The 25,226-nt window shown below is 41.0% G+C and overlaps 2 protein-coding genes across 4 annotated transcripts; one reads left to right on the forward strand and one right to left on the reverse strand.

The window, feature by feature from the left end:
• Positions 1 to 139: 139 nt before the first annotated feature.
• On the reverse strand, positions 140 to 19,933 carry skic2 (SKI2 subunit of superkiller complex). Of its 2 annotated transcripts, none has more exons than XM_082522513.1 (29): positions 19,834 to 19,933; positions 19,380 to 19,498; positions 18,549 to 18,670; positions 18,212 to 18,329; positions 17,210 to 17,324; positions 17,013 to 17,087; positions 16,856 to 16,909; positions 16,600 to 16,757; positions 13,646 to 13,801; positions 13,359 to 13,504; positions 11,794 to 11,940; positions 11,623 to 11,707; positions 11,432 to 11,538; positions 11,089 to 11,235; positions 10,909 to 11,005; positions 10,587 to 10,799; positions 10,000 to 10,110; positions 9,243 to 9,354; positions 9,003 to 9,121; positions 8,120 to 8,251; positions 7,878 to 8,015; positions 7,678 to 7,782; positions 6,401 to 6,530; positions 6,159 to 6,285; positions 4,955 to 5,165; positions 4,087 to 4,197; positions 2,657 to 2,875; positions 2,129 to 2,269; positions 140 to 601 (listed from the first exon to the last, which is right to left on the reverse strand). In XM_082522513.1, exons 1-29 carry the CDS (start codon positions 19,844 to 19,846, stop codon positions 401 to 403), a joined length of 3,729 nt encoding a protein of 1,242 aa, XP_082378639.1. In that variant the 5' UTR covers positions 19,847 to 19,933; the 3' UTR covers positions 140 to 400. The 2 variants fall into 2 exon arrangements, with proteins under 2 accessions (XP_082378639.1, XP_082378640.1); XM_082522514.1 differs by lacking the exon at positions 19,834 to 19,933 and adding an exon at positions 19,655 to 19,823.
• nelfe (negative elongation factor complex member E) lies at positions 19,565 to 24,953 on the forward strand. 2 transcript variants are annotated; one of them, XM_082522521.1, is made up of 11 exons: positions 19,565 to 19,588; positions 20,459 to 20,544; positions 20,758 to 20,827; positions 21,148 to 21,293; positions 21,422 to 21,496; positions 21,580 to 21,617; positions 21,709 to 21,998; positions 23,243 to 23,387; positions 23,511 to 23,565; positions 24,418 to 24,520; positions 24,619 to 24,953. In XM_082522521.1, the coding sequence occupies exons 2-11, from the start codon at positions 20,470 to 20,472 to the stop codon at positions 24,696 to 24,698; spliced, it is 1,077 nt and encodes a 358-aa protein (XP_082378647.1). In that variant the 5' UTR covers positions 19,565 to 19,588; positions 20,459 to 20,469; the 3' UTR covers positions 24,699 to 24,953. The 2 variants fall into 2 exon arrangements, with proteins under 2 accessions (XP_082378647.1, XP_082378646.1); XM_082522520.1 differs by lacking the exon at positions 19,565 to 19,588 and adding an exon at positions 20,087 to 20,169.
• Positions 24,954 to 25,226: the final 273 nt, after the last annotated feature.

The following is a 25,226-nucleotide window of genomic DNA, read 5'->3' on the forward strand; positions in this document are numbered from 1 at the left end:
GAATTGGATGGATCTCTCTCACCGCCCTCCCTCACACATCTTGTCCTCACATGATGACAGATTTGTAGTTAAGAAACCCAGAAGAATAGACCCATGCAAACAAACAAACAAAGGCAGGCTTTGAATAGAGTTTTTTTTTTTTTTATTACTGTACAATAAATTACAATGCAGCCCCCAACCCCCACCTCACAGTCTGCACTTTGGTCTGTTTGATTAAAACAAGTCCCTCCATCCTGCTAAGAATTTATATGTAAACATCAACATGTTTTGTAGGCACATTCAGCTCCAAACATGTGAAGACACCCTTGCCTCAATTATCTCCTCCCTGTACATCTCCCTCACCCCTCCACCTCAAAGAAAGCACTTGGCTTCAGGCACACGTCCCCCCTCCTGCCACCTTTCAGTGGGTGTACAGGGAGGCAGTGAAGACAATGTCCCTGCGGATGGCCAAGGAGGCCTTCTCCATCTTGCTCCCCAGGACGGAGTCTCCCACGATGCGGGCGGCCTGCCTCACCTCCTTCAGCACCTCGTCCAGGCGTTGGATGCAGCGGACCACCGTGCCCTCCTGGACGTCCGTGAGCTGGGCGATCTCTGCGAAGGGCTGGGACGGGACAGAGGAGGTGGTGAGCGACGAAGAGGAAACTTTAACAGCACGAATCACATCTTAAGTTTATCCATTCATAAAGTAAAGAAAGGAGACAGTTTCTATGGTAACATTCTGGTACTCCAGGATACTCTGTCTGGGGTGACATAAAGTGATAAACTCATTATATTTTGTAACATTAAATTGCATGTGATGAATAAAAACATGATTAGATTTGCAGGCAGCTTTAAAAAAACAAAGAGCTTTTTAAGAACCACAAATCCTGATACCTGAAGCCAAAACTGAGAAGTTAGTGTTTAAATTCTCATGATTGTTCACAACATGCAGTTTGAGTAATCACACTACTTGTCTTCTAATCTTTGTCCTTATTTGCAACTGAATGATCGGGCTTGTTTTTGAGCTTTACTTTTCTTTTGGCAAGTACAAAGACCTGCAAAAATAAACCAGTGATGCTGTTTAACCGCTCTGCAGATCAGAAAAACAACAACAGAGTTTAAAACAATTTTCATTTAAGAAGAAATCATCTTGGGTTCTTCTGAGTAAAGAAGTAAAGCTCAGAGGACAGAAGTGGAGTCAACATTTCAAAGAAATAGAGTAGTATCTACATTATAGCAGCAACTGATGGAGAGGAAATGCTACATGTAATGGGGGGGGGGGGGGGGGGGGGGGTGGTGTAAGAATATTTCTGAGGTTGCGTATGTTGAGAAGACAACAGTTAATTTCTTAAGATTTGATAACACTTATTGTCAACACCCAGAATTAAAAGCAAGTCTGAATCTGCAAACAGCCATGTTGGAGTAAATATAAATGTCTTTTGGCTCTAACCTGGGACTGTAGATTTCAGGGAGTGTATTAATTTGGTAACTGCCAAAATTACTGGGTCATGTATTTGTTTAAAATCTTGTTAGCAGCCTGTAAGAAATCCATCACAAAGAAATGACAAAAACTGGATCCACCAACGCAAGACGAATGGCAGTTATGAAACTGAGTCACATGATAAGACTTCAGGAGGAACAGTGTTGAGAAAAATGGAAGAAAGAGGCCAAATCCAGGTGTCAATGACAGGTAATAGGAACAAATTATAGTTTGTTTGTTTTTTATTCCTTTTTGCTTTAAAGGGTTAAAAATAAATAAATAATCTTATAAATATCACCAGTCCCAGTAACAGCAGGGATTAAAGTGCAATCTCTGTCATCTGGCACTGAGTGTTGTCTTAATCTGGATTCTTCCCTCCTGTTTGGGGCTAAATGTGCTCATCAGGTAGGCAGAGCTGGTGGATTAATATTAATATGCGTTACACTTTCTCGTCTCAGCAGAGGAACAGCACATCTGTGACCCGATGACTTGTTAGGTGGATTTAAGAGGATCACGCTCACCTCTGCTCCGAGAGCCCCAGCAGACTGAAAACTGCTTTTACTTCCTCTGTTCTCAGTGAAGTCATTCCCACACATTCTTAGACATACTTCCTCTCACCAAAAGGTGTGACTGGGGTCAAATAAAGCCCAACAAAGTGTTAAACCTCACCATTCCCCTGGCCCAGCAGTAAACCACCTCTGTGAGCCCAAACTTGAACTGGCCTACAAACTCCTCAGCCGTCTGCGGTATCCCACACTCCCGCTGCAGCTCTCCGATGCGCTGAGCCACCGACTTCACCTGCTCGATGCCCTGGTAGAGAAAAATGACAAGATCGGGATGCTGAGTTCAGCTGGTGGCCGGATTTGATCATGTAGGTACAAGTGACTCGCTCTCCCGCCTCTCAGTGTGGACATTATGAACCTGCTTTACAAACCGCGTCGCTGTACTTCTGATCTTCTAGTGTCTGCACTGCTACTTAAGTCATCACTAATTCAGGCTGCCATAAAGCTCCTTCGTGTTTAAGCAAAAGACTCGGCGAGTGATTTAAAAGTGAGGGAGTGACTGGGGTGAGTCAGGTGACGTGCCCTCGCCGTCCTTCCTGCGGGACGTTGTTCATCAAATGTGCACAGTGTCACGTGATGTGAGTGTTTGTGTGTGAGTGAGTCATAAGGAAAAAAAACTCCTCTGCCTCCTCACCTCCTGCAGCGTGTTGGTGATGTGCGGCTCCACCTGGGTGTTCTGAGTGAAGACCAGACAGGACAGCAGGGCGGCGCTCTCCTCGGGCGCCAGCGGGCTCAGGACGTTCTCGAACAGAAGCTCCGTCAGCAGCAGCTCGTGGCTGCTGATCTGACAGGCTACGCGGCCTTTCAGCTGCACTGCCCCGCCGCTGTCGATGTACTGGAGGGACTGAAGGACCTGAGGGAGGCCGGCGAGGAAAATAAACCTCTGAGTTTGTTTATTTTTGTGGAGTTTTGAAGGAAAAAGTGCTACTAAAACCTGGGAAACTATGCTAACAGATAAAAAATGTCAAGCATTCAACAACTTGAGTCCAGACTGAAAAATCTCACTGATATGAAATTTGAGGAGTAAGAAGAAATGTGGAGGGATTGCACTAGCTGTGACTGAAAGGTGGTGCAATCCCAGACATTTTACTGCAAAGGGAGCCTGAGGGAGTTCCTTATTGGTTCAATGTCCTGATGAGGATGACTGGATCCTCCATCACCTGACAAAGAGCTCATGCAAATGGCCGAGTGTGTGCACCATTACTGAACGTGCAGCTGAACGCTTTGAGCTCGTTTACTGCCTCAAACCAGCTCTTTAATATATAATACTTAGGGCTGTCCCACATTTCTTTGGCAAGCAAGTTGCTGGTTCGATTCCAGATGTGCTGGTTCGATTCCACCTGTGGAGCCAAAAGTAGCATTGTATAACATTTGTACTTTGATTTACTGATTCAACTGTTGGGATCATCTTCTGTGATGAGGCGGTGAATCTTTGTCACTTTTAAAGAATTTTTTTCCTCAAGCGCCACCTAGAGGATGAATTTTGCTTCTCTTGTGACAGCACAGCGGGTAGAGTCTGCTTTAAGTGCTGAATAGCAAACATATGCATGTTAATACTAAATTCTATAATGGCAAAAATAAACAGCTTGTTAGCATCACTGTTAGCATAAGGTAATTTTTAAATATTAGCTCCTTTCTTTGTCTCTAAATTAAATATTTGTAAATTTTTTTCACCCATTTTAATGCTTTTATTAGAGACATGATCAGCAGAGAAAGACAAACGCAGCACAGATCCCATCTGGACTCAAATCGAGGACAATGTAGCAAACTTCTGATGTCTTGGGAATTATTGAGATTATCAAAAACCTCATTTAAGCAAACTGACTTTTGGGAAATTGTGATGGGAACATTTTTTATGTCTAAAGGTATTATAAATTCAATAATTCATAGACCTACGATCACACAGGAAGATGACGAAGAGGAAAATATTCCGATCTGAGAAGCAACCGAGAGGTCTTTACACTTTTTTTTTACTCAGTAAATGACTGACTTATAAAAATAGCCGGTGATTCATTTTTCTGCCAACGGACAGAAACACGTCAGGATAAAGACTCTCATCCAAACCTTGATCCTCTGGTGGTATTCTGGCAGCAGAGTCAGAGACTGGTCCGACACAAGGAAGAGGAGCTGGTCCAGCTCTTCCTGCAGGCTCATCCTCTCCTTAATCCGAGCAAACTGACACACACAGACACACAGGATACTCAATTTGAGAAATGAAACAGCAGAACTTGGCCTAAATCCAGTGAATTCAACAGAGAAGAAGATAATAAAAAACTTCTGTACTCTCATTAACGCATCTTTAGCTAACGCAGCTTTAAACCACTGAGGACGATCTCCACACCGCCAATTTTTATTACCCACAAGGTTGAATAAAGACATAAGGAAGTGTGAATGTGCAGTGATAACAGGAGACACTGATACTGCAAGTAAGAGCTTGTTATCTTGCAGAGTAACGAGAGAGAGTGTGTGTGTGTGTGTGTGTGTGTATTGGTGGCTCAAATAACACGCTGTGCCTGTGAGACAGTGATGAGCTGCAGCTATGAGCCTATATGGGTAATTATAGAAGCAGTCAGCTCAGATTCTTGCATCTTATCTCCCCAATGAAGCTGCCAGGAAGACAGGAGAGACGGCACAGAAGCAGAGATCTGGTTTTTGAGTTTGATGTTATTATTGTGAAATTAGAACAGGGGGGAAAAATTGGAAGGATAAAAAGAAACTGGCGGTGTTGTGAGAAGGGAGAAACGAGAGACGCTATCAAGGAGGGGGGCCGGTCTTATGTAAGGATGTTAATTAGCTGCATAGATGTGTAACTGCTGCACAAAATAAATGTGATTTTCTTTCTTTATGAGCAAACACTCGGGCTGAGACACTTTTCTCATTGCAGGATATTTTAAAAACTGTCGCGCGCACACGCACACACACAGACACACACCTGCTCTGCGAACATGGGTGAGTGGATGCAGTTGAAATCTCTGAGGCTGTCTTGCAGCACACGGAGCCTCATGTTGGCCTCCACCACATCAACGCTCTTCAGCTGGAGGTCATTGACGGGGTCAAGGGTTGCTATGCCGCTGGGGTTAGCCTCTGCCAATCGAAGCAGCTCCTGTGTCGCCGTGGAGATGGCTTGACCAGGAGGATCAAGCCTAAAGGACAAAGGGAAGTGATGAAGATTTTTAGCTTGACAGTGTAGACTGATCTGAGAAATGCAAGAAAATGGCAACAACAACAAAAAAGGCCAGATATTTTTAAACTATAGCAGTGACAAAAAAGAAAAGGTGGTAATCCATCTGGTAGAGTGATGAGGCCCTTTTCATTTCTCCCTGTAAACCCTGTCAATATCTGTACTGTCGCTTTCATAAGAGAACAAAGAACACAGTAAAAACCAGCTAAAAATAAAAGAAAATACAAAAGAAAATCAATAAAGATATGTAATTATGAAGCACAACCAGCAACAGAATCAGACAAATGTATATATTTTCACCTCCTACTTCATTAGGTACACCTATTCAGCTACATATTACATGCCAACATTTAATCAGTCAATCACATGGCAGACATTCAGTGGAATTAGGTATGTAGACATGGTCAAGACAACCTGCTGAAGTTCAAACTAAGCATCAGAATGAGGAAGAAATGTGATTAAAGTGATTTTGAACGTGACATGGTTGTTGGTTGAAGTATTTCAGAACTGCTGGTCTCCCAGGACTTTCCCACACAACCATCTGTAGGCGGATAGAAAGGCAACAGTAACTAAAATAACCACTAACTACAACCAAACTATGCAGAAGAGCACCTATGAATGGGCAACTTATTAAAACCTCGGAGCAGGTGACAAACCGAGGTTACAATTCAACCAGGAAAAATGTTGCCTGGTATAATGAGTCTTGATTCTTCCTGCAACATTCACATAGTCGGGTCAGAATTTGGGGTATATAACATGAAAGCATGTGAGAGATATTTTCTTGGCACATTTTTGGCTTCTTAGCACCAACTAAACATTGTTGCTGATCATGGTGATCCCTTATGACCCATCTTCTGATGGCAGTATAACACGCCGTTTCACGCTGTTGAAATAGGATCCTCATTAGAAAAATAAATAAAGTTCTTAAATCACGACAAAGACAACAAATGCATACTTGAATCGTGGCTGTTGCCTCTTGTTGTAATTATCGATGATCCTTTCTGGAATCACTTTGAGGGTTTTCACCGTGATGGCTGAGATGTCCTGAAGCTTCAACTTCTGCACCGTGTGGCTGCAGGGGCCTGATGAACGTTAAAGGCAAAACAGAAAATTAATTACATCAAATAATTGAAAAGTGGTTCGTGAAAGCGATCACACAGAGCTGGCTAGCATCTGCAGCTAACCCCACCTCCTCACCTTCAGGTATGAAGAGAGACGTGTTGTGGAGGTGAGGCAGAGCGGCGTTGTCGTTGTCTTTTCCTTCCTCGTTGCCCTTCTCACAGATGATGAGGGCTGTGAAGGTGCGGTTCACAGAGGCACTGGACACCTGACGCACAGAGAAAAGTCAGAGAACGATACGGGAGCAAGGACACTGTACACTGTTCACACATGAGGGAGATCTGTGGCAATCCAAACACATGCAGGTTGGGTGACGCAGAAACTCTACACCACCCTCTGCTGAGAATGAGCGTCTGGATGTATTTCCTCTTTTACTGGTGACCCGTTCAGCTTTTATGTCACCTGTCTCACCAGTGAGACCAGAGGCTGGGCACAGAGCTCATATGGAGACTTGTTCAGCTCAACATCGCCGACAATATTATTTAAGAAAAATTCTTCTTTGTGACTCTGTATCACTTGCTGATTGTCTCACTGTCCGTAACATTTTCCCATTTTCCTTTTGCCACGATGTTCATCAACTAATTCCTCCACTTTAGCCCAGAGTTGATCTAATAGGCAGTAGCCACTGTCAACAGAGAGCAAACTCAGCACATAGGATACGGTCCACACATGGTTCACAAAACACAGGTATTTCAAAGAACAGACCCTCAGCCTTAATTTGAGCAGATAAAACAAAAGTATTGTACTGACTTTGAACATCTAAGCACCAAAGCAACCTATAAATAACACAAACTTCATTAGAAAAAAAACAACAGAGCTGAAGAGCCTGATTAATAGTTCCGTTTTATTTTTTTTTTAGGCAAAACAACATCTTTGGTACCAATTTTTAAAATTTTATTTGTGTGAGCAAAGAATTTGAAACAGGATGATTTTAGGTTATTGTTTACTTTCTGTGTATTCATCTCACTGGAGGAATTAACGACACTGAAACATGCATCAAACTAGCAACTTTCACTTTTCGCTCAATAATCAGCCATTTTTTAATCCTAGTTTGCATTTTTATACAAAATCTGATTATTTATTTCACTTGTTAATTGCCACTGTTACATAATTCTACACAAATAAGCTATTCTTTTCTTTATGAAATAAATCCTATGTAAGATTTAGCCCCTCTTTAGGTTTTTATCTTTTGCACAGCACAATCAGGTAAGTGTCTGATTGCTCATGCATCCACAGTCACACAAAACCGTCTTCATCCACAAGTAGTATCTGCTCTGAAACAGGTAATATGACCCCAAATAGTCCTGGTGTCACAGAATAGCTGTGGTTGGGTGTCACACTGAATATACACCTACCTGTAGGATAACTCCTAAGGCGTTGAGATGCTGTTTGTTGTTAACTACAATGACTCGACCCACTGAGAGAGCCTTGAGCCCATTCACAGACTCCAGAATAGCGTGCTGAGATTGAGACGGGGAGGAAATGATAAAGGTAAACAAGCAGCTGATTAAAGCTGTATGAATGTAATCGTGATTCTGAATATGTGCGAGTTTACCTGGACTGCTTCTGTGGTTTTCTTCAGCTCAGTGACCGTGTGGTAGTAAGGCAACAGGTCAGAGAGCTGGCCCTCTGTGTCCACGGAGGGCATAGCGGACAACATCTGCTTCAGCTGGCTGATCCTCTTCTCGTGGGTCTGCAGCAGCAGCAGCAAGACAGATGAAAAAGAGACATTTCTCAGCTGCTCTTAGACAGGAAAAATGTTACAGAGCAAAAATTCAATGAAGCTGTAAATGTTACCTGAGTATCTCTGTGGCTTTCAGAGAAGCTCCTCCTCATCATGTCGGTCACACGGAGAGCTTCGACTCGCAGCAGGTTGAGGATCATGGTGTAAGTCAGTCTGAACTGGGACTGGAGAAGGGTGGGCTTACCCTGAGGGAGACACACAGGAAGAAGAGTCAGCACAGAAATGGGATGCAAACCATTTTCTAAAGCTAGAAAATCAAAACTGCTCTGATTCCAATTCATCTACTGACGCCACTGATTTCTTTTTTAAAGCGTAACACTTTGTAATTGCTTACAGCCACACCACCCAGCGTATACCTGATCTCACCCCAGCAGATTTTGTATTTACTTGGGTTATCTTAGCCTAATATTAGGATTTGTTTAATGATATGAAACATATGCAAAAAAGAAACTAACAAACCAACAAATATAGGAAAGAGGAAAATACTTTTTCACAGCACTGTATATCTCAAAAATTAATATCAGCCTTGAAAGTCCAGAAATATTGTGAAAAAAGACCACAGCCTATTTAATTTTGCACCATCTGTAGAAGAGGAGGCTCTGGCTTTCTACATTTACAAAAGAAAGTAAAGCATCCATGAAAGAAAAAAGGATAAAAAACACAATTTGTGTTTCAGTTCCACACTGAACCCAAAGCAGTGCTTTTCAAACTGGCACAGAGGGAGACTGTGTTAAAATAGCCCACTCAACTGTGTAATTAAATGTTAAATGAATAACGGAGCGTGCAACACCTTCCTTGAATCACAGCCAAAATAAACAAGCGGTGCAGCTTTGCTTTAGATGTGGAGAGATGGGTACCGAGAGACTTGAGTGGAACGATGTATAAACCCACGCGGCAGGTAGATGTTATGAAATGAAACCCTGCTGCGGCCCTCACCAGCATCATGACGTGCAGATCTGCCATCTCGTGAACGCCGGCTTTACACAGAATGATCACAGTGCCCGTGGCGTCCAAACCTCTCCGGCCCGCTCTGCCCGCCATCTGAATATACTCACCTAAAAATATGGTTCATGGCATGAGCACAGGTCTCAAAATGCTTGTTTTTCCTCAGCTACAATTTATCCTCAAGGACTAGAAACACATTAGTGATGGCGGCTGAGATGGAGAGTATCAAACCTGGCAGCAGATTTCGGAAGCCGGTTCCATCATGTTTCCTGATGCTGTCGAACACCACGGTCCTGGCGGGCATGTTCACTCCCATCGCAAAGGTCTCGGTGGCAAACAGCACCTGGGAGAGGAAGGGAAGATGCAGACAGCTGGTAGAGCTATTTTTATTTGCAAATGAAGGTGAGTGTAGCAAATAGGTGGGGTTGCAGCACAAAATTGTCTCTTTTTCCTCTGATCTCATTCTTCCAAAGAGAAAACAAGCCCTGTAGCTACATCTCATCCAAGATTCAGCCTGCAGGCTCACTAACCATCATCCGCTTTTCTGACCACAGCTATTACAGAGAAATTCCAAGTCATTTCCATCAAATACTTCCCCACCTGATCATCACAGATTTGCTTGAGAAAACAAATTCCAAGAAAAAGACGCACTTGATATTAAGATATGGAAAGATATTTTTCTACCACCATATTTGTTTTCACAGAATTCTCTGATTTGCTAATTGTGCATAACTTTAGTTTTTTCCTCACTGCAGCGTTACTGACGATATTAGTGCAGGTGGTTACACCACAGATTAACATCTGCACCCCATGAGACCATTAATACTTATGTATTAAGTGTGGTGCATTGCTCCCTCTGCCACAATAATCTCAATAACATCCTGTAGTGTGTGTTGCACCAATATTTTCAAAAGCATGATTTCAAACACAGCTGTGGTCCAAGCCACATTAGCATCATAGCTTTATTTCAACTTCCAGTCACGCTCACCTTTACGAGGCCTCTGGAAAAAAGCATCTCAATGACCTCCTTCAGGATTGGCAGGATCCCGCTGTGATGGACTGCGATTCCTCTCTTCAACAGGTCTCTCATGAGCAAGATCTAAAAGAAGACCCCAATGACAAGTTTAATGTTACATTAACATGTTCTATTGTGGGCAAAACACCATAAATCTTTGACTGGAAGTCAGTTTAAGTGTGCTGCAAATTAAGCCGCTGTTTAAGAAAAGTCTAAAATCCTAAAAAGCACAAAGATTCAGTCATTTTCAAATTAAAATTGATTGTATTTACGGAAATAAATTAATTATGCATATTCTTTCATGTCCATGTTGAGTGTATGTAAACTAACCACGTCTGTGCATATGCTGCAGTGAAACTGCACACCAAAATAGCAAATCTTTTTATATGCCTTCATTATTATGATGAATATATTGTACCTAGGGGAGCTTTTTGTTCCAGATGATTATTAAATACTCATATAAAAGAAGAAATTATCATTCATCACAATTCAGAAAGCAGCCTGTATTAACAGTCTGGGGGAGAGGAAAAGCAGGGCCCCTGCTGACTGCTCGTTACTACCTGAGGCAGCTGCCGGTCTGCTCCTCGGAGGCGAGTGAGACTTTTCTGGAAGAAAGAGTGAATTTCCGCCTTCTCTATGGAGGTGGTTAGGTCCATGGAGTCCAGCGAGCGGGCGTTCTCGTCACAGCGTGTTCGAGAAAAGGTGAACGCAACCACCGGGGTCTGCTGCCGCTGGGACAGGAAGTGCAGCAGGGTGAGCCACACTGATCGGTCCTGTGGGGTGAAGCAAATAATTAAAAAATAGGGAGATGGATGAAAACAGGAAATAAGAGGATGACTTTGAGAGAAATCAAAAGGCAAAATAGTGACAAAAGAGAATTACCTGACTAGCGGTGGTGTTTTGAGAGGTGTTTTTTGTGCCAAATGACTGAGCATGTTTGCTGGTGCGCTCCTTCTTAGCATCGACGGCTGCGTAGTATCTGAACAAGAAACACAACTTCCTCTTTGAGAAACAACTTCAAGAAATTATTAACTAGGGAAGCACCACGCGGCGAAGCTGTACCCTTTATTGAGGAAGTTTCCTGTAGCATCCACCAGCAGGAACATCTCTTTCTGAGTCTTGGTGCTGTTCCCCGTGTACAGATAATGCTCCAAGGGCACGGGTCTCTTTAGTGTGCTGATCACATAAATGTGCCTCTTCTTAATACGACTGGGGTAAAAAAAAAAAAAAACAATAATAAGGGCGAGACAGAGAAATGCAATTAATGGCAGAAGCTGAAGTCTTGCTTTGAATCGTTTTGTGCGAGAGCAGATTTCTAAAGGAGAATTACCGACTGCAGCCACTGTCACCACTCCACAATTAGCTCTCTAATGCTCAGTGGCTGCTGTCAGCGTGGTGCACCTACCCGATCCACTCACTGAACTCCAGAGCGTTTGGCACTGTGGCGCTGAGAAGAATGATACTGACGTGATCGGGAAGCATAATCAGAACCTCCTCCCACACAACCCCTCTCTGAGGAAAGCAAACACGAGAGGAAAGTCAATTAACCTCGAAAATCAGCTGGAAAAAAATGAATCCGTGGGTGCGCTCCCTGACCTCAGCGTCGTTGATGTAGTGAACCTCATCGAAGATCACCCACTCCAAGTCCCTGATGACCTCTGAACCGTTGTAAAGCATAGACCTGAGAGAGGAGAGGACGGAGCAATCTAGAAACTTTACTCTACTCAATACGTTGCTTCTAATATATACAACAAACAGTCCGAGCACCTGAGGATCTCAGTGGTCATGATGAGGCAGGACGACTCAGGACTGAGCTGGACGTCGCCAGTAAGGAGTCCAACGTCCCCAAATGTGTTTTTAAAGTCTCTGAACTTCTGATTGGACAGAGCCTTGATAGGAGATGTGTAGATGGTCCTTTAAAAACACAAGAAAGAGAGAGAGAGGAAAATAAACCTCTAATAAACCTCTGCAAAGAAAAAACACTTTAATCTGGATGTTATAGGTCTAATTATGTATTAAATATATATATTAGAAGACTACAGACTGTGAAGTCTAATAATGCCAAACAAGAACAAAATAATGACATTAAAAACTTTATGTTCGACCACAACACTAAACAGCTGTTTACCCGTTATACAAAACCTGTTACTTGCCTCACTGTCAGGTAACACATGATAACAACAAGCAGTAACAGTCTTCAGATTAAAGGGTTACATATGTTAAATGTATTGATTCCTGCATACACTTTAAGTATAGAAAAATTAAAAAACAAACACCAGTCGATAAATATAAATCACCAAGTATCAGCCATCCATTGGATAGGAAGGAAAACAGTGTAAATGTTTGGAAACGCAAAGTATTTGACTTTTGTGCCACCTAGTGGTTGTGTCAGAATAACAAAGACTGTGAAAGTGCCAACAAAAGCTGCTTTTATTCTGGGGTGTAATATTTATTTATTTGAATCTAAGTCATGTTAATCATCTGCCACAGAACAGTTTGAAGTAAACCTTAAATAAGAAACTTAGCCATAATATAACCACTCTATCATTACCTAATGGTGAGACTCCTGCTATTAAAATATTAAAAGTAAGTTTTTACTATTTATTTTATGATTTAGTTATGACACTTTAATCTGTGTGTGTTTGTTTACTGTCCTCAAAGCTACATGATCGGGAGTCAAAGGTCAGCAGTGGCTCAGGTGACATCGTGAATCGTGAATCTCAAGTGAATCGTCGGTATGATTAAAAGTACTGTTTTAATGTTTGTGTTTAGCACTATAAACAACCCCTTTTTAAGATTTTTCTCAATGTGATTAAGTATAGCAGTGAACAGGCCAAACAATACTGCAGCATGGCATAATTTGATATTTATTATTATTTTATTTATATATTATTATTGTATATTATAATTTAAAATGTCGTAGCAGAGCATTTCCAGCTTGTTCCATTCTTTACTGGGGATTTATGTACTTTCATTTTAAGTACATGAATTAAGTTCATCTTGTCTTCTTTCTTCCTGGTGGTTCCTTCCTGGTATTCATTTGTATTCGTATTTCAAAAGTATTTATATAGTGCTTTTTTATTCCTATGAAGCACATGTTTTACACATGTAGAACTTTCATCAGGAGCAATTTGGGGTTCAGTATCTGGCCCAATGATGTGACATGTGGAGCTGGGGATCAAACCACCTTCGGCAGACAACTATGTGAGCTGTGAGTCACAGCTGTCTCGTGTCATTAGTGTTTCTTGCTTCTTTTCCAGCCTTGAAGACAAGAACAACCTCTGTACTGAAAAAGGGTTTAGCTCACCTCTGAGCTGTGCACAAATACACACCTCGTCATGTGTTTCTGTGAGAGAGCGATGGCGTACTCGGCCACCACTGTTTTTCCAGCAGACGTGTGCGCGGCCACAAACACGGAGTCGTGAGCTTCCAGCCTCAGCACGGCCTGCTTTTGGAAAACATCGAGCTCAAAAGGCCACTGCAGCAGAGAAACAGGAAAAAAGAAAAAGGTTTTCACTTAACAGCTCACCACATGCCGTGTTCAGAGAAGCAACAGAGAGAGGTGAAAATATCAAAATAAGACAAATGGATTTTATTTTTTGTTATGTTGAACCCAAACCTTGAAAGCTGGGTTTGGGATGCGTTTGTGGAAGTCATCGCAGGGTGATGTTATATTCACAGGAATGGCCCATTTCTTGTTTTCCTCTGTGTTCTCTTTTAGCTTTGATTTCTCTTCTTTTCCTTTCTCTGGAGGAGACGAGGATGACGCAGCATCCTGCAGGCAGAGGAGAAGGAAACAAAGCTTCAGAGCAGTTCATATTTAGCAACACTCGACAGTTAACTCACATCAATTTTCTTTTATTTTAATGTCTGTCTGTTTCCTGCTACGCGAATAGCAGCATTTATTTTACAAATTCTGCACTGGAAAAAGACTGAATTAAAAACAGAACTAAATACTGAAAATAGCTTTATCAACACCACAATTAAAGGATGAATGCAAGAGAGAAGGATTTCCAGATTTTACCTCTCGTCTTTTCTTTCTGCATCTATGACAACAAAGAACTGCAACTCACTGAGCACCACAAGCTCATGTAAATTAGCCTCTGGGCTAAATCTAGTTGGACAGTCATGGTCTTTAAAATTAATTTCTAGGGAGAGAACTGTGATGGTGGGCAGTAGTGTTAGGTATATTATAGGAATATTATACTGTACTAAACAACCGTGCTCCTGACTATCTCACCGACCTCCTCAGTCTCTATACTCCCAGCCGTTCTTTACGATCATCTGGTCAGTTACTTCTGGCCCAGCCCGGGCACCGTCTGAAGACTAGGGGTGATCGTGCCTTTGCCTCAGTAGCACCAAACCTATGGAATACTCTTCCTGCTATCATTCGTGCCTCTGACTCCATTCGGTCCTTTAAAGCATGCTTGAAAACCTGGCTTTTCCGACATGCTGATTGTCACCGCTCATTAGTTGCTGTATCGTTACTCATTTCTCTGGATTATCATGAATTCTCCCTATCCCTACTTACTAATGCCTTTGTTTGTTTTTGCTATTTTACCTTGTTTTAATGACTTACTGTTCAGTGTAATCATTTTACTGTTTATTCCTTACTGTGAAGCACTTTGGTGTACTCCCTGGTTTTAAATGTGCTATATAAATAAAATTGCATTGCATTGTACTCTGAACAATTCAAAGAAAGAATAAAAGAACGCATTCATGCCTGATACCAAACTTGCTTCCCATATTTCAAATTTTTCATTCATTTTCAAACGGTCTGTGTTTGAATTCATCTTCAGGGTTTCTCCTTGTTTAAAACAGGCTTTTGAGGGTTGGTGATACACATGTCAGAGTATGTTACTCAACAGATCTCCATGTGTTTGAATCCATTTCAAGTTAATTGAGTAAATGGCACCTCTGTTACATTTTAGGTGAATCTCCTTTGGTGGAGAACTAAATTACCGTATTTCCCGGACTACAAAGCGCACCTGAATATTAGCCGCACAAGCTAAAATCAGGGGAAAATCCTGTTTTGTACATACATTAGCCGCACCTGACCAAAAGCCGCAGGTGTTTCAATATTGACTTATCATATGTAAGAGAATATGCACAAAGCGAATTGTCAGGAAAGAGATGGCTGTTTGGAGACACACCCCTTTTATTAATATTTTGAAAATCAAGTTATGGGTACATATTTGCACATGTGCTGTGCTTCATAAATGAGTAACAAATGTAGTACATAACAGTAACCTACAGCACACCAGAAAAATAGATTCAGACTACCTTTTAGGCTCAGGTGCAGTGACACGGCTTTAACAAGAAGAAAAGTCAGTCATTCACCACCATCTTCCTGCGCACTAAAACCACCAAAGTCCTCTTCTCCAGTGTCGGAAACGAACAGGCTCAGGATGGCTTCGTCATCCACTCTCAGCTTCTTTCCTTCGTTGTCACTTTCAAAACCAAAGATAATCCTCATTGTCATTGTCAGTGTCGGAGTCGAACACCCTCTGAAGGGCCGTGGCGGTGTCCTCCTCTTCATCATGCAGCAGTCCAGCCCTTCGAAATCCGTTGGTGATCGTGGATGTTTGCACACTTTTCCACGCTGTCAGAATCCACCGGTAGAGTTGAGCACAACTTGCTTTTCGCAAGTTTATCGCCGCTCATCATCCACGACTCCAGCTGAACGCATAGCGCTACTTTGAAGTTTGTTTTTCGCGCTACTTGTACGGCACTATGTTGCCTGGCGGATGGACATGTGACCAACATACCACTCTTGAACCCCGATCCTTCCGCCAGGCAACGTAGTGCCGTACAACAGCGGAACAAACAAAACAAATCGTCTTACGATATCACAAAAATCATGGACAATCTATAGAAAAGCCGCACCTGACTAAAAGCCGCAGGGTTCAAAGCTTGTGCAAAAAGTAGCGGCTTATAGCCCGACAATTACGGTATGCTCAATGCATAAAAAACCCAACCTGTACATCAAAACTTTGTTTAAAGGTTGTCAGACGTCCACGTGACATCAGGCAGTATGTTTTTAAAAAAAGCAAATACGTCATTCGTTTGATTGTATAATGACTGTGGTCAAGAAACATATTTGCCCTTTACATGCATCTACATGTAAATGACATCTCTAAAAGTGTTATGTCTCACTGTGGGTTGCACCGTGTTACTGTGGTAGAAGTTACGTTTGGTAGTACTGCTGCCTTGAGGAAGAAGGTTCTGGGTTCAGGTCTACTGGTTGGCTAACAGGCAACCACTTTTCTTTTTTCAATGTTTGTTCAAGATCTGAGTTTTCACCTTCGAACCAAACCTGAGCATTAAGATGTCGGGCAAAACTTCCTTTTCACTGAGTGTTTGCTGGATGGGAACCATCTCAATACACAACACAGGCGAATTTGACCACATGTAAAACTTCTCCCATCATATTAACCTTCAAATTTTTAATCGAGCTGTTTGCTATATTTACTTAAAGATATTGCGCTAATATTTATCATTCACAGTCATTCATTTCAGGGAGTATAATCTGAAGAAAAGCATTTTACCAGATATCTGAAATAAAAGATGTACCTTGATGCCCAGGTCTTCAAGACTGTTTGTTCGTGGTAGTTTGGGGGCATCTTCACTTTCTTTGTCTTTCTCCTTCTCCTCAAGCTGCAAACCACTAATGCCTTCCACGGTAGACAGGAGCGACATGAGGTTGACCTCTGGCTTCGCTATTTTGGCATCTTCAGGATACAATTTTAAAAATACAAAATCATTAATTTATCTACTTTTAGACCATGTAGTATTTTTTTTTTTTTGTTGGGACAGTCTGAGTTCTAACCTTTGTCAGTAAAGTCCATCCCAGCTTTCAGTCCAGGGGCCACCTTCAGTAAATCTATAAAAGAGTAATGACAAACTCAAACTCTAAGAGGTGAAATAATAAAATATGTTTGACTTTATTTTACGTTGATCCTGCTTAAAAGAGGGAAAAAAATCACCACTCTCAAAGTCAATTTCCTCCTCCAGCTCAGATTTCTTCTTGATTTGTTCAAGCGTCAGTTCCTCCATTCCTCCTGTGACAATAACAACAAGAATATTAATAGATAACAAAACTCCTCAGTTTTGACATCTGAACTAAAGAAAGATACAGGAAATCACTAAGAAAAAATGCTTTGAATGAATGAAAGAATCTCACCGGGGAGGAACGGGTAGTTGGTGTTGCTTCCTCGAAGGCTTTCAGAAGGAGGCCCAGGCTGGCGCTGCAATGACAGCGAGTTCTTTGCAGACAGGCCGGTGTTCTCCAGTAACACCTACAGGTGAAAAAAAGAAGAAGAAAGAATACAGACCCAAAATGAAATGAATCAAGCCAACCTTTGATTACAGTGATAATGCGCAGGACCATAATGATAACCTGCTGCTAGACTCTGACTCTTCAATATGAACAAACAGATCTGAAGATAAAAGCAGAAGTGAAAAATAGTGACAACTTGAGTGTGAAAATTTTGTTTTTGCTTTTTAAATTAAATCTAGGTGGCCCTAAAATCTAAAAGATCTATTTTTTTCCAAAATGGATAAAATCAGTCTTGAAAAATATGTATAGAAATATGCATGTAAAGTTTTGGCCAATGACACAGTTGCTATACACAACCACAGTGAATTTCAAATCAAACAATCAAGATTTGATTGAAAAGCAAACTTGGCTTAATTCAAGGAGTTTAACAAAAGTTTTAACTGTTAAGGAATTACAGCCATTTAATACACAGTCCTCTAATTTCATAGGCTAAAAAGAAACTGGATAATTGATTGACAAGCAGTTTTATGATTAGGTCAGGCCTGTTCCTTCATTCTTCCATGACACATTAAATAAGAGAAAAGCTCTGGGGTTGATTCCAAGAGTTGGGCTTGCATTTGGTAGCTGTTCACTGGATCACTAAAAAGCCTAAAGAGATGCTGAAGAATGTGAAGGAGACCATTTTTAGGCTGAAAAAGCCAAATTAAACTTCTCAGAGAGTAAGGCATCTCCAAAAAAAGAAGTTGATCCAAGTATTAAAATGAACCACATATTTAAAACGACCACACATATTTAAAGCTGAAACAGCAAAGCACTTTTAATAAACAATAAGATACTCTTTGTCAGGTTCAATAATGATTTGACAATAATGATTTTATTTTAATAAGGAAAATGTTGCCACGTTACCTCAGTGAAGTCCAGCAGCATTCCTGTGGTCGGATCTCTGACAACAGACAGTCCCGAGTGAAGCGGAGATGGACAACAGTTGAGCAGAGAGTCAACGTCAACCTTCCTCTGGGTCACCCTGATGAGAACAGCAACACACACACACAAAAATCACATCTTTAAACATACGTTGATTTTAACCCAATAATAATTACAATATCAGATTTGACTTTCCCCCCGTAGACACGTTAGATTTCAGGAAGCAATGATTTCAAGAAACTCTCTTAATTATTTAGTGAAATCAATAAATATGCCTATTAGTGTTTTTTTTAATTAGCAATATAACAAACATAAATACTTGAGAAACTTCTGGAAGGCAAAGTCTTTGTCGTGTATAGGAAGCCATGCAGGGTCTCTTAAAAACTGTTTCTCTACTTCTGTCTCCAGGTTCAGGTTTGTGGGAGGAAGCCCGTGAGGGAGCTGTGGATGGAAAAAAAAGAGATCAGAGAGACATCCTGAAGAGCCACATAAACAAAACAAGTCAAATAATTCCCCTATATTTACATAAGTTATAAATGAACACCATCAACTATCCCCCAAAGATAAAACACAATCAAATCTTATTTAATATAAGCAATCAGCTCAGGTGAAACTAAACCATAATGTTAAGTCACTTAGATAATATGAAATTTTAATAAGCATCACTTTGAATAAGTTCTGAAGAAGCTAAATGTGCTAGATTAGGTGACTTGAATACAAAAATGTATGGGTAAAGCAATTGTACAAGGATTGGCTTTATTTGTTTTTGTTTTTATTTTGTTTCTTGTATCTAAAGTAATTCTCATTAGGAAACAAATAAATTAAATATTTTAAAGTCTTTGGGTCAACCCCCAGATTTGTATCTACTCCCTTGTTTATTTCAGAATGGGGAAAAAGTAGGTCTACATGGGTTTTCACTCACACTGCATAATCATAAAATCATAATACAAGGGAACAGGGCTTTAGTCTTAAAAAGCTCCACTGCAACGGCATCAGTGATTTCCAACCACAAGCCCGGAAGCATGCCATTATCGTTGAGTTGAAGAATTCTTAATCCTTTACATTAGGTTGTAACACAGACCAAATCATTTTATTGGACTACAACTTAGCTAAAATAGTATGAGTAAACAGTATCTTACTCCTTACTGACCGTGCTATGTGGAGGTAAAGACTGGCCGGGCACGGGGTGTGTGATAAGCTCAAACCTGCCAGAGCATCCCATCTCCAGCAGGGACATGGGCAGATCCATGGGGCCCGGAGGGGGCACATCTGCAGAGAGACAACATAAAGAGTCTGAATGGATGAGCAAGCACACATTCACGCAGGCTGCATTAAAAAGATGAAGAAAAAGACTGTCAGGTTAAATTAACCATTTATCTGGTCGTATTTATTCCGTAAATGCTTAACGGATATTACCACACTTACTTGCTGATTAGCTAAATATTAAATCTGTGCTTTATGAGGGTGCAGAAAGAAGCTACTCTGTTAGCCATAGCATCATAAGCTACATCAATGGAGCTAGTTAACCAAAAATAAACATAATACAGTTAGATATTTATAATTATTTAAGGAGCGGGCTTGACAAATTACAACCCACAACGTACTTAGTCTATCCATGCCCCCACAGTCGTTAACGAAAGCTAAAAGTTGCCACAAAGTAGTTGCTGCAGTGGCCACGGAAGTTGCCAAAATTGACAAGCGGAAGTGGCTAGCAAAAAACTGCTCGACTTAAACGCAAAGACATAAAATTCTTTAAAAAAAATATTACAAAGACTTTTATAAGATAAAATGTTTTATAAGTTAGAAATATCGTTTTCTGTACTTTTTAAAATAATATTATAAACTTTTTTGCAAAAACAAAACAAAACATAAAGAGAACAACGTCACATTTACGCGCCGGCGTTATTCTTCCTATTAGCCATTGCAACTGTTTGAAGCAGGTAAGCGATTAAAACAGATTAAAATAATGGACATTTCTTTATTTTATAGCTCCTGTAGGACTTCACTGGTATCTTGATATTGAGGTAGACTTCGGATTTACACCCTGTCTGGATTGAGTGAACAGTTTTTTTATTTTATCTGAAAGAAGTCGAGTTGTGGTTTCTGGCTAATTAGCTTGTGGCCAGCTGGTGGTGGTAAATCAATAGGGGAATCTGTTATTTTTTGTTTACCTCTCTTAAAATAGTATTTTTCTTCTTCTTTCATTAAAACATGTTTTCTGCATTTTAGTGATTGCCATCATGGTGGTGTTTCCGAGCTCGCTGACGGAGGAAGAGGAGGCTTTACAAAAGAAATATGCTAAACTCAAGAAAAAGGTATGTAAGGTTTTTGGTCTGTACTAAATTGTGGAACATTCCAAACAGGAAACCATTCCTTTTTCATAATATAAGCTTCCTCTTTGCTACACTATACAGAGATTTAACATTTCATCCCGCTTCCAACATCGAAGACACACGTGAATATGTAAAATAGCTATACTGAAGACTCAAATAAAGCTTTGTATGTACACTTTTTACCTCTCTATTCAGAAAAAGGCACTGGTTGCTTTGAAAAAGCAGAGTTCAACCAACCAGACAAACCAGAGTGGCTTGAAACGGAGTAAGTGCATCCAGCTAACCGCTGGATTTCTTTTTTTTTTTTTTTTTGACTCAATCACTCTGGTCTTTTTTATAATAAGGCTTTAATAAAAGTAAACATCAACATTATAATCTGAAGCACCAGCAACTAACTGGAAAAATCTGACTTGTCATATATGGGACTCATAGGTTTATACTGTAAAATTTAAACATAACACCAGTAGAATATTTGATCTAATCTAAGACATGTATTTTTTATTATTGTTCATTGGAGTGGCTTGTTTTAAACACTGGTTGTACTGTTATTTACTTTTTTTTGTCTGTTTCTTTTCTTTGTCAAAGCACTGTCAGACCAGCCTGTTGTTGACACTGCAACAGCAACAGAACAAGCAAAGATGCTCATCAAGTCAGGGGCCATCAGTGCTATTAAATCTGAGAATAAAAACTCTGGATTTAAAAGGTCTCGAATGCTGGAAATTAAGCTCAAGGTGGGATGTCAGTAAATACATTGCATGACCTGTAATTCTTATTTCTGGCATTTACGAGCAGTTGTAAAATTATTATTAAACTCTCTCCTCCTCACATGTGGTGGATTTTTGCTCTTCATGTCTCACAGGACCCTGAAAAAGGCTCAGTTCCTGCTTTCTTACCATTTCAAAGGAGTGTCTCGACAGATGAAGACCAGCCTGAGGTATAATACAGGACATTAAGCATTGCTTTACCACTTTGTTTCTGTTAAATTTAATATTGTCATATTTTTTTGGTTTCTTCTAGTCTGGAAAAAGAGCCCACAGGAAGTCTCTGTATGAGAGGTAAATTCCAAATCCATAATGAACAGCATGTTTAATACGCCAAAATTCTGTATCTGTGGGTCTAACTTGGTTTCTTTGTTTTCTGCTGCAGCTTTGTTAGTTCAAGCGACCGATACCGGGATGAGGACGAAGGAGGCAGCATGTCATCCAGCCGGGACATGGAGAGAGACAGAGAGCGCGAGCGGGACCGTGACCGAGATTTGGATGGAGAACGGGAAAGGGAGAGAGACAGAGAACGGGACAGAGATCGAGACCGAGGCAGGGAAAGAGACAGGGAAAGAGACAGGGAACGAGACAGGGAACGGGACCGGGAACGAGACAGAGACCGAAGCCGAGACAGGGATCGAGACCGGGAAAGAGAGAGAGATGGACCCTTCAGACGTAAGTAACCATTTTCTGTTATGTGAACTTTAGACCTAATGTTTGTCTCTTTGCATTTTTTTTATTTCCATATCTTCAGAAAAAAATCAGATGGGGAAATAAAAAGATGGGGCGACTGTGGTTCAGGGGGTTGGGAAGCTCATCTTGTAACCGGAACGTTGATCTCCAGCTCTGTCTGTCTTGGTCGTTGTGTCCTTGGGCAAGACACTTCACCTACCGCCTACTGGTGATGGCCAGAGGGGCCGATGGCGCGATATGGCTGCCTCTCTTCTGTCAGTTTGCCCCAAGGCAGCTGTGGCTACAACTGTAGCTTGCCTCCACCAGTGTGTGAATGTGAGGGTGAATGAATAGTGGAATTGTACAGTGCTTTGAGGGTCTCGAAAAGCGCTATATAGATGCAACCCATTATTATTTAGATGTGGTTGGCCAAGGCTTGCTTATCTTTTGTAATATACTATGTCAAGAGTTTACAAATTCATCCTTGACCTAGTCTGCTTATTTCTAATCTTATTGATAGGTGTCAAAAGGTCAAAATCAAATTAGGGTTAAGAAATTTTAAGGCTGATTGCCTTACAGACGAAACACTAACCAGTTCTAACCAAAGATTATGAACATGCTGTCAGAGAAACCTGTTGGAAGATACAAGAAGAGAAAAGATGTGTTAATATAATAGTTAAGGAGAGGGTAGGTGCTCAGTTCGTCGTGGGCTTTAAAAACTGAGGGATTGTTCAAAATACCTGATCCAGACCTGAGCACAAACTAATCTAGTCTGCATTTTCTCGAGCAAGTGAAGAGAAGCTAACTGGAGAGTAATATGATCTCTCTCGGATTCCTGTCACTGCTCCTGCTGCAGTGTTTTGGATCATCATTCTTTTCAAAGTGGTTATTTGAAAGAGGTTTAAAGAGGTTTCCACTGTGATATTCGTAAAAGATCCAAAAATAGCCCTGGTTTGTGTACTTCTAGAAAGCTTTGTGGGAACAGCTTTGCTACAAATCCAATTATTGGCAGTTATAAAGTGGAATTAGTTTGTGGAAACGTGTTGACCAAAAAGTACATGTTAATACAATGAAGTCACTTATTCTGTACACAGTGCTGCTTCCATACTTCTCCAGTAATTTTTATCTTATTTTTTAGTTAATTTTTCTGTAATACTTATGGAAGAATAAAATTGTGAAAAAACAAGCTACATTAAAAAAACATTGCTGGTTTATGATTTGTCCCTGTCTGCTTTTTTCACTCTCAGGGTCAGACTCGTACCCAGAGCGCAGAGGAGTGCGAAAGGGGAACACCGTTTACGTTTATGGCTCTGGGCTCGGCGAGGACAGCCTGCGCTCGGCTTTCTCTCAACACGGAAACATCATCGATCTCTCGATGGACAACCCACGCAAGTAAGGAGGCTTTAAACAAAACTGTGTGCTCATAAGTGTCATTTCTGCCTGCATTTTCATGCAGTAATATAAATAGTGTGACGATGATTTATTCTTCCTTTTCTGTTTTGTTCTTCTGTCCAGTTGTGCATTTATCACTTTTGAGAAGATGGAGTCTGCAGACCAGGCTGTTGCTGAGGTTAGTGCTATCTTTCTTCCTGCCACCCAGCTGTTATGTCTATTGTGTTTGTTTTTTGTTTTTTGTTTTTTTCAGGTATTGATTTGGTGAATGTCTAAATTGCAATACAGGCAAAGCTGTACCACAATAAGACTTTATATCTTATTGTGGTACAAAGGGGCAGGGATAGCTCAGTAGGTAGAGTGGTGGCCCCATGATCGGAAGGTCGGGGGTTCGACTCCACTGAACGGCGACCCTGAGGTACCCCTGAGCAAGGTACCGTCCCTACACACTGCTCCCCGGGCGCTGCACTGGCGGCTGCCCACTGCTTCACTGGGTGAATGGGTTAAATGCAGAGGAACTATTTCCCTATGGGGACTAACACGCACACTTTACTTTAAAGAATACACTGCATTATCTTCTTTGATTAGGTGCATGGTCAGCATGATCCCTCGAGTTGGCATAACGTTATCATACTGTGGCCCATACAGTGGTTAAAACGATTAAAGAATTTGGAAACTCCTTCAAAGGACAGTTATCTTATTCAGTTGAATACAAGCAGCTCATGGAGGACAGTATATCTTCCAGCTACCTGGGTGGTCTCAATACTGATTACTGCTTGGCTTCAAAAATGAGCATCTTCAGTCTAAGAAATCATCCAAAAAATCCAATTATTAATTTAAAGAGGGGGAAAAGTAAATATGACTCTTTGGTATGTCCACAAACATGCAGGCGCTTTGCCCTTGTGGCCTTCATCAGAGCACAATAATGACTTAATGATAAAGACTTGCTGTAGTTTTACAGGCGCCTGGTTTTATTTCTACACAGCAGACTAAAAGGCTGGACTGGCTTTGCTGTTTTTTTGTTTCACAGTTGAATGGAACCACGGTGGGAGACGTTCACATCAAAGTCAGCATCGCCAGGAAGCAGCCGATGCTGGACGCTGCCACTGGCAAATCTGTGTGGGCTTCACTGGGTAAATAGAGCACTCGTATTGTGCGTTTAGACACTGATCAAACAGCTTGTGTGTCTGCACAGCATGGATTAACCATCACCCCTATCTTTCCTTTACAGCCGTGCAGAACAGCACTAAAGGCTCCTACCGGGACAAAAGGAACCAAGTGGTGTACAGTGAAGATCTTTTCCTGGGATGAAAAGTCCATGTTTTTGTTGCTCTGTTTCTGAGCTGCTAACCTGCTGCATGTGCTTTGTAGAAGACATAAAAGATTATCAGTAGCCTTTTTGATCAGAGCATTGTAGTTACTCTAGGCTGGATGTAATGCTACATATGCAGCTTTGCATGTGAAACTACACATCTGAGCTCAAAAAGTAAAAGAATTGTATTTGTGAATGTTTTCTTTTGTGTAGGTCACTCATTCATATTAAAAAAACATGCGACTTCTAATTTATATATTAAATGACTCAGTTTTGACTCTAAAAGTACCTTCTAGAAAGAAACATCTTGTCTTCTGAGATGTGCCCTGCTATCTGTTTTCATGGAAAAAAGTAGACTCATTATCCTCATTGTCAGCTTCATGTTTTTTATTCTTGGACTCTTCTGGAGTAGAATTGTATGAATCTAACCTTTTCTTATCAACCATTCAGCTCATGCTCTACAATAAGCCAGTTTAGCTCCTGTCCTTCAAATTGACTTTCTTCTGATTTGCTACTCCTTGCAAAAA

This window comes from Aulonocara stuartgranti, assembly GCF_965226115.1.
Source record: "Aulonocara stuartgranti genome assembly, chromosome: 22".
In the NCBI taxonomy this organism is placed as follows: domain Eukaryota; kingdom Metazoa; phylum Chordata; class Actinopteri; order Cichliformes; family Cichlidae; genus Aulonocara; species Aulonocara stuartgranti.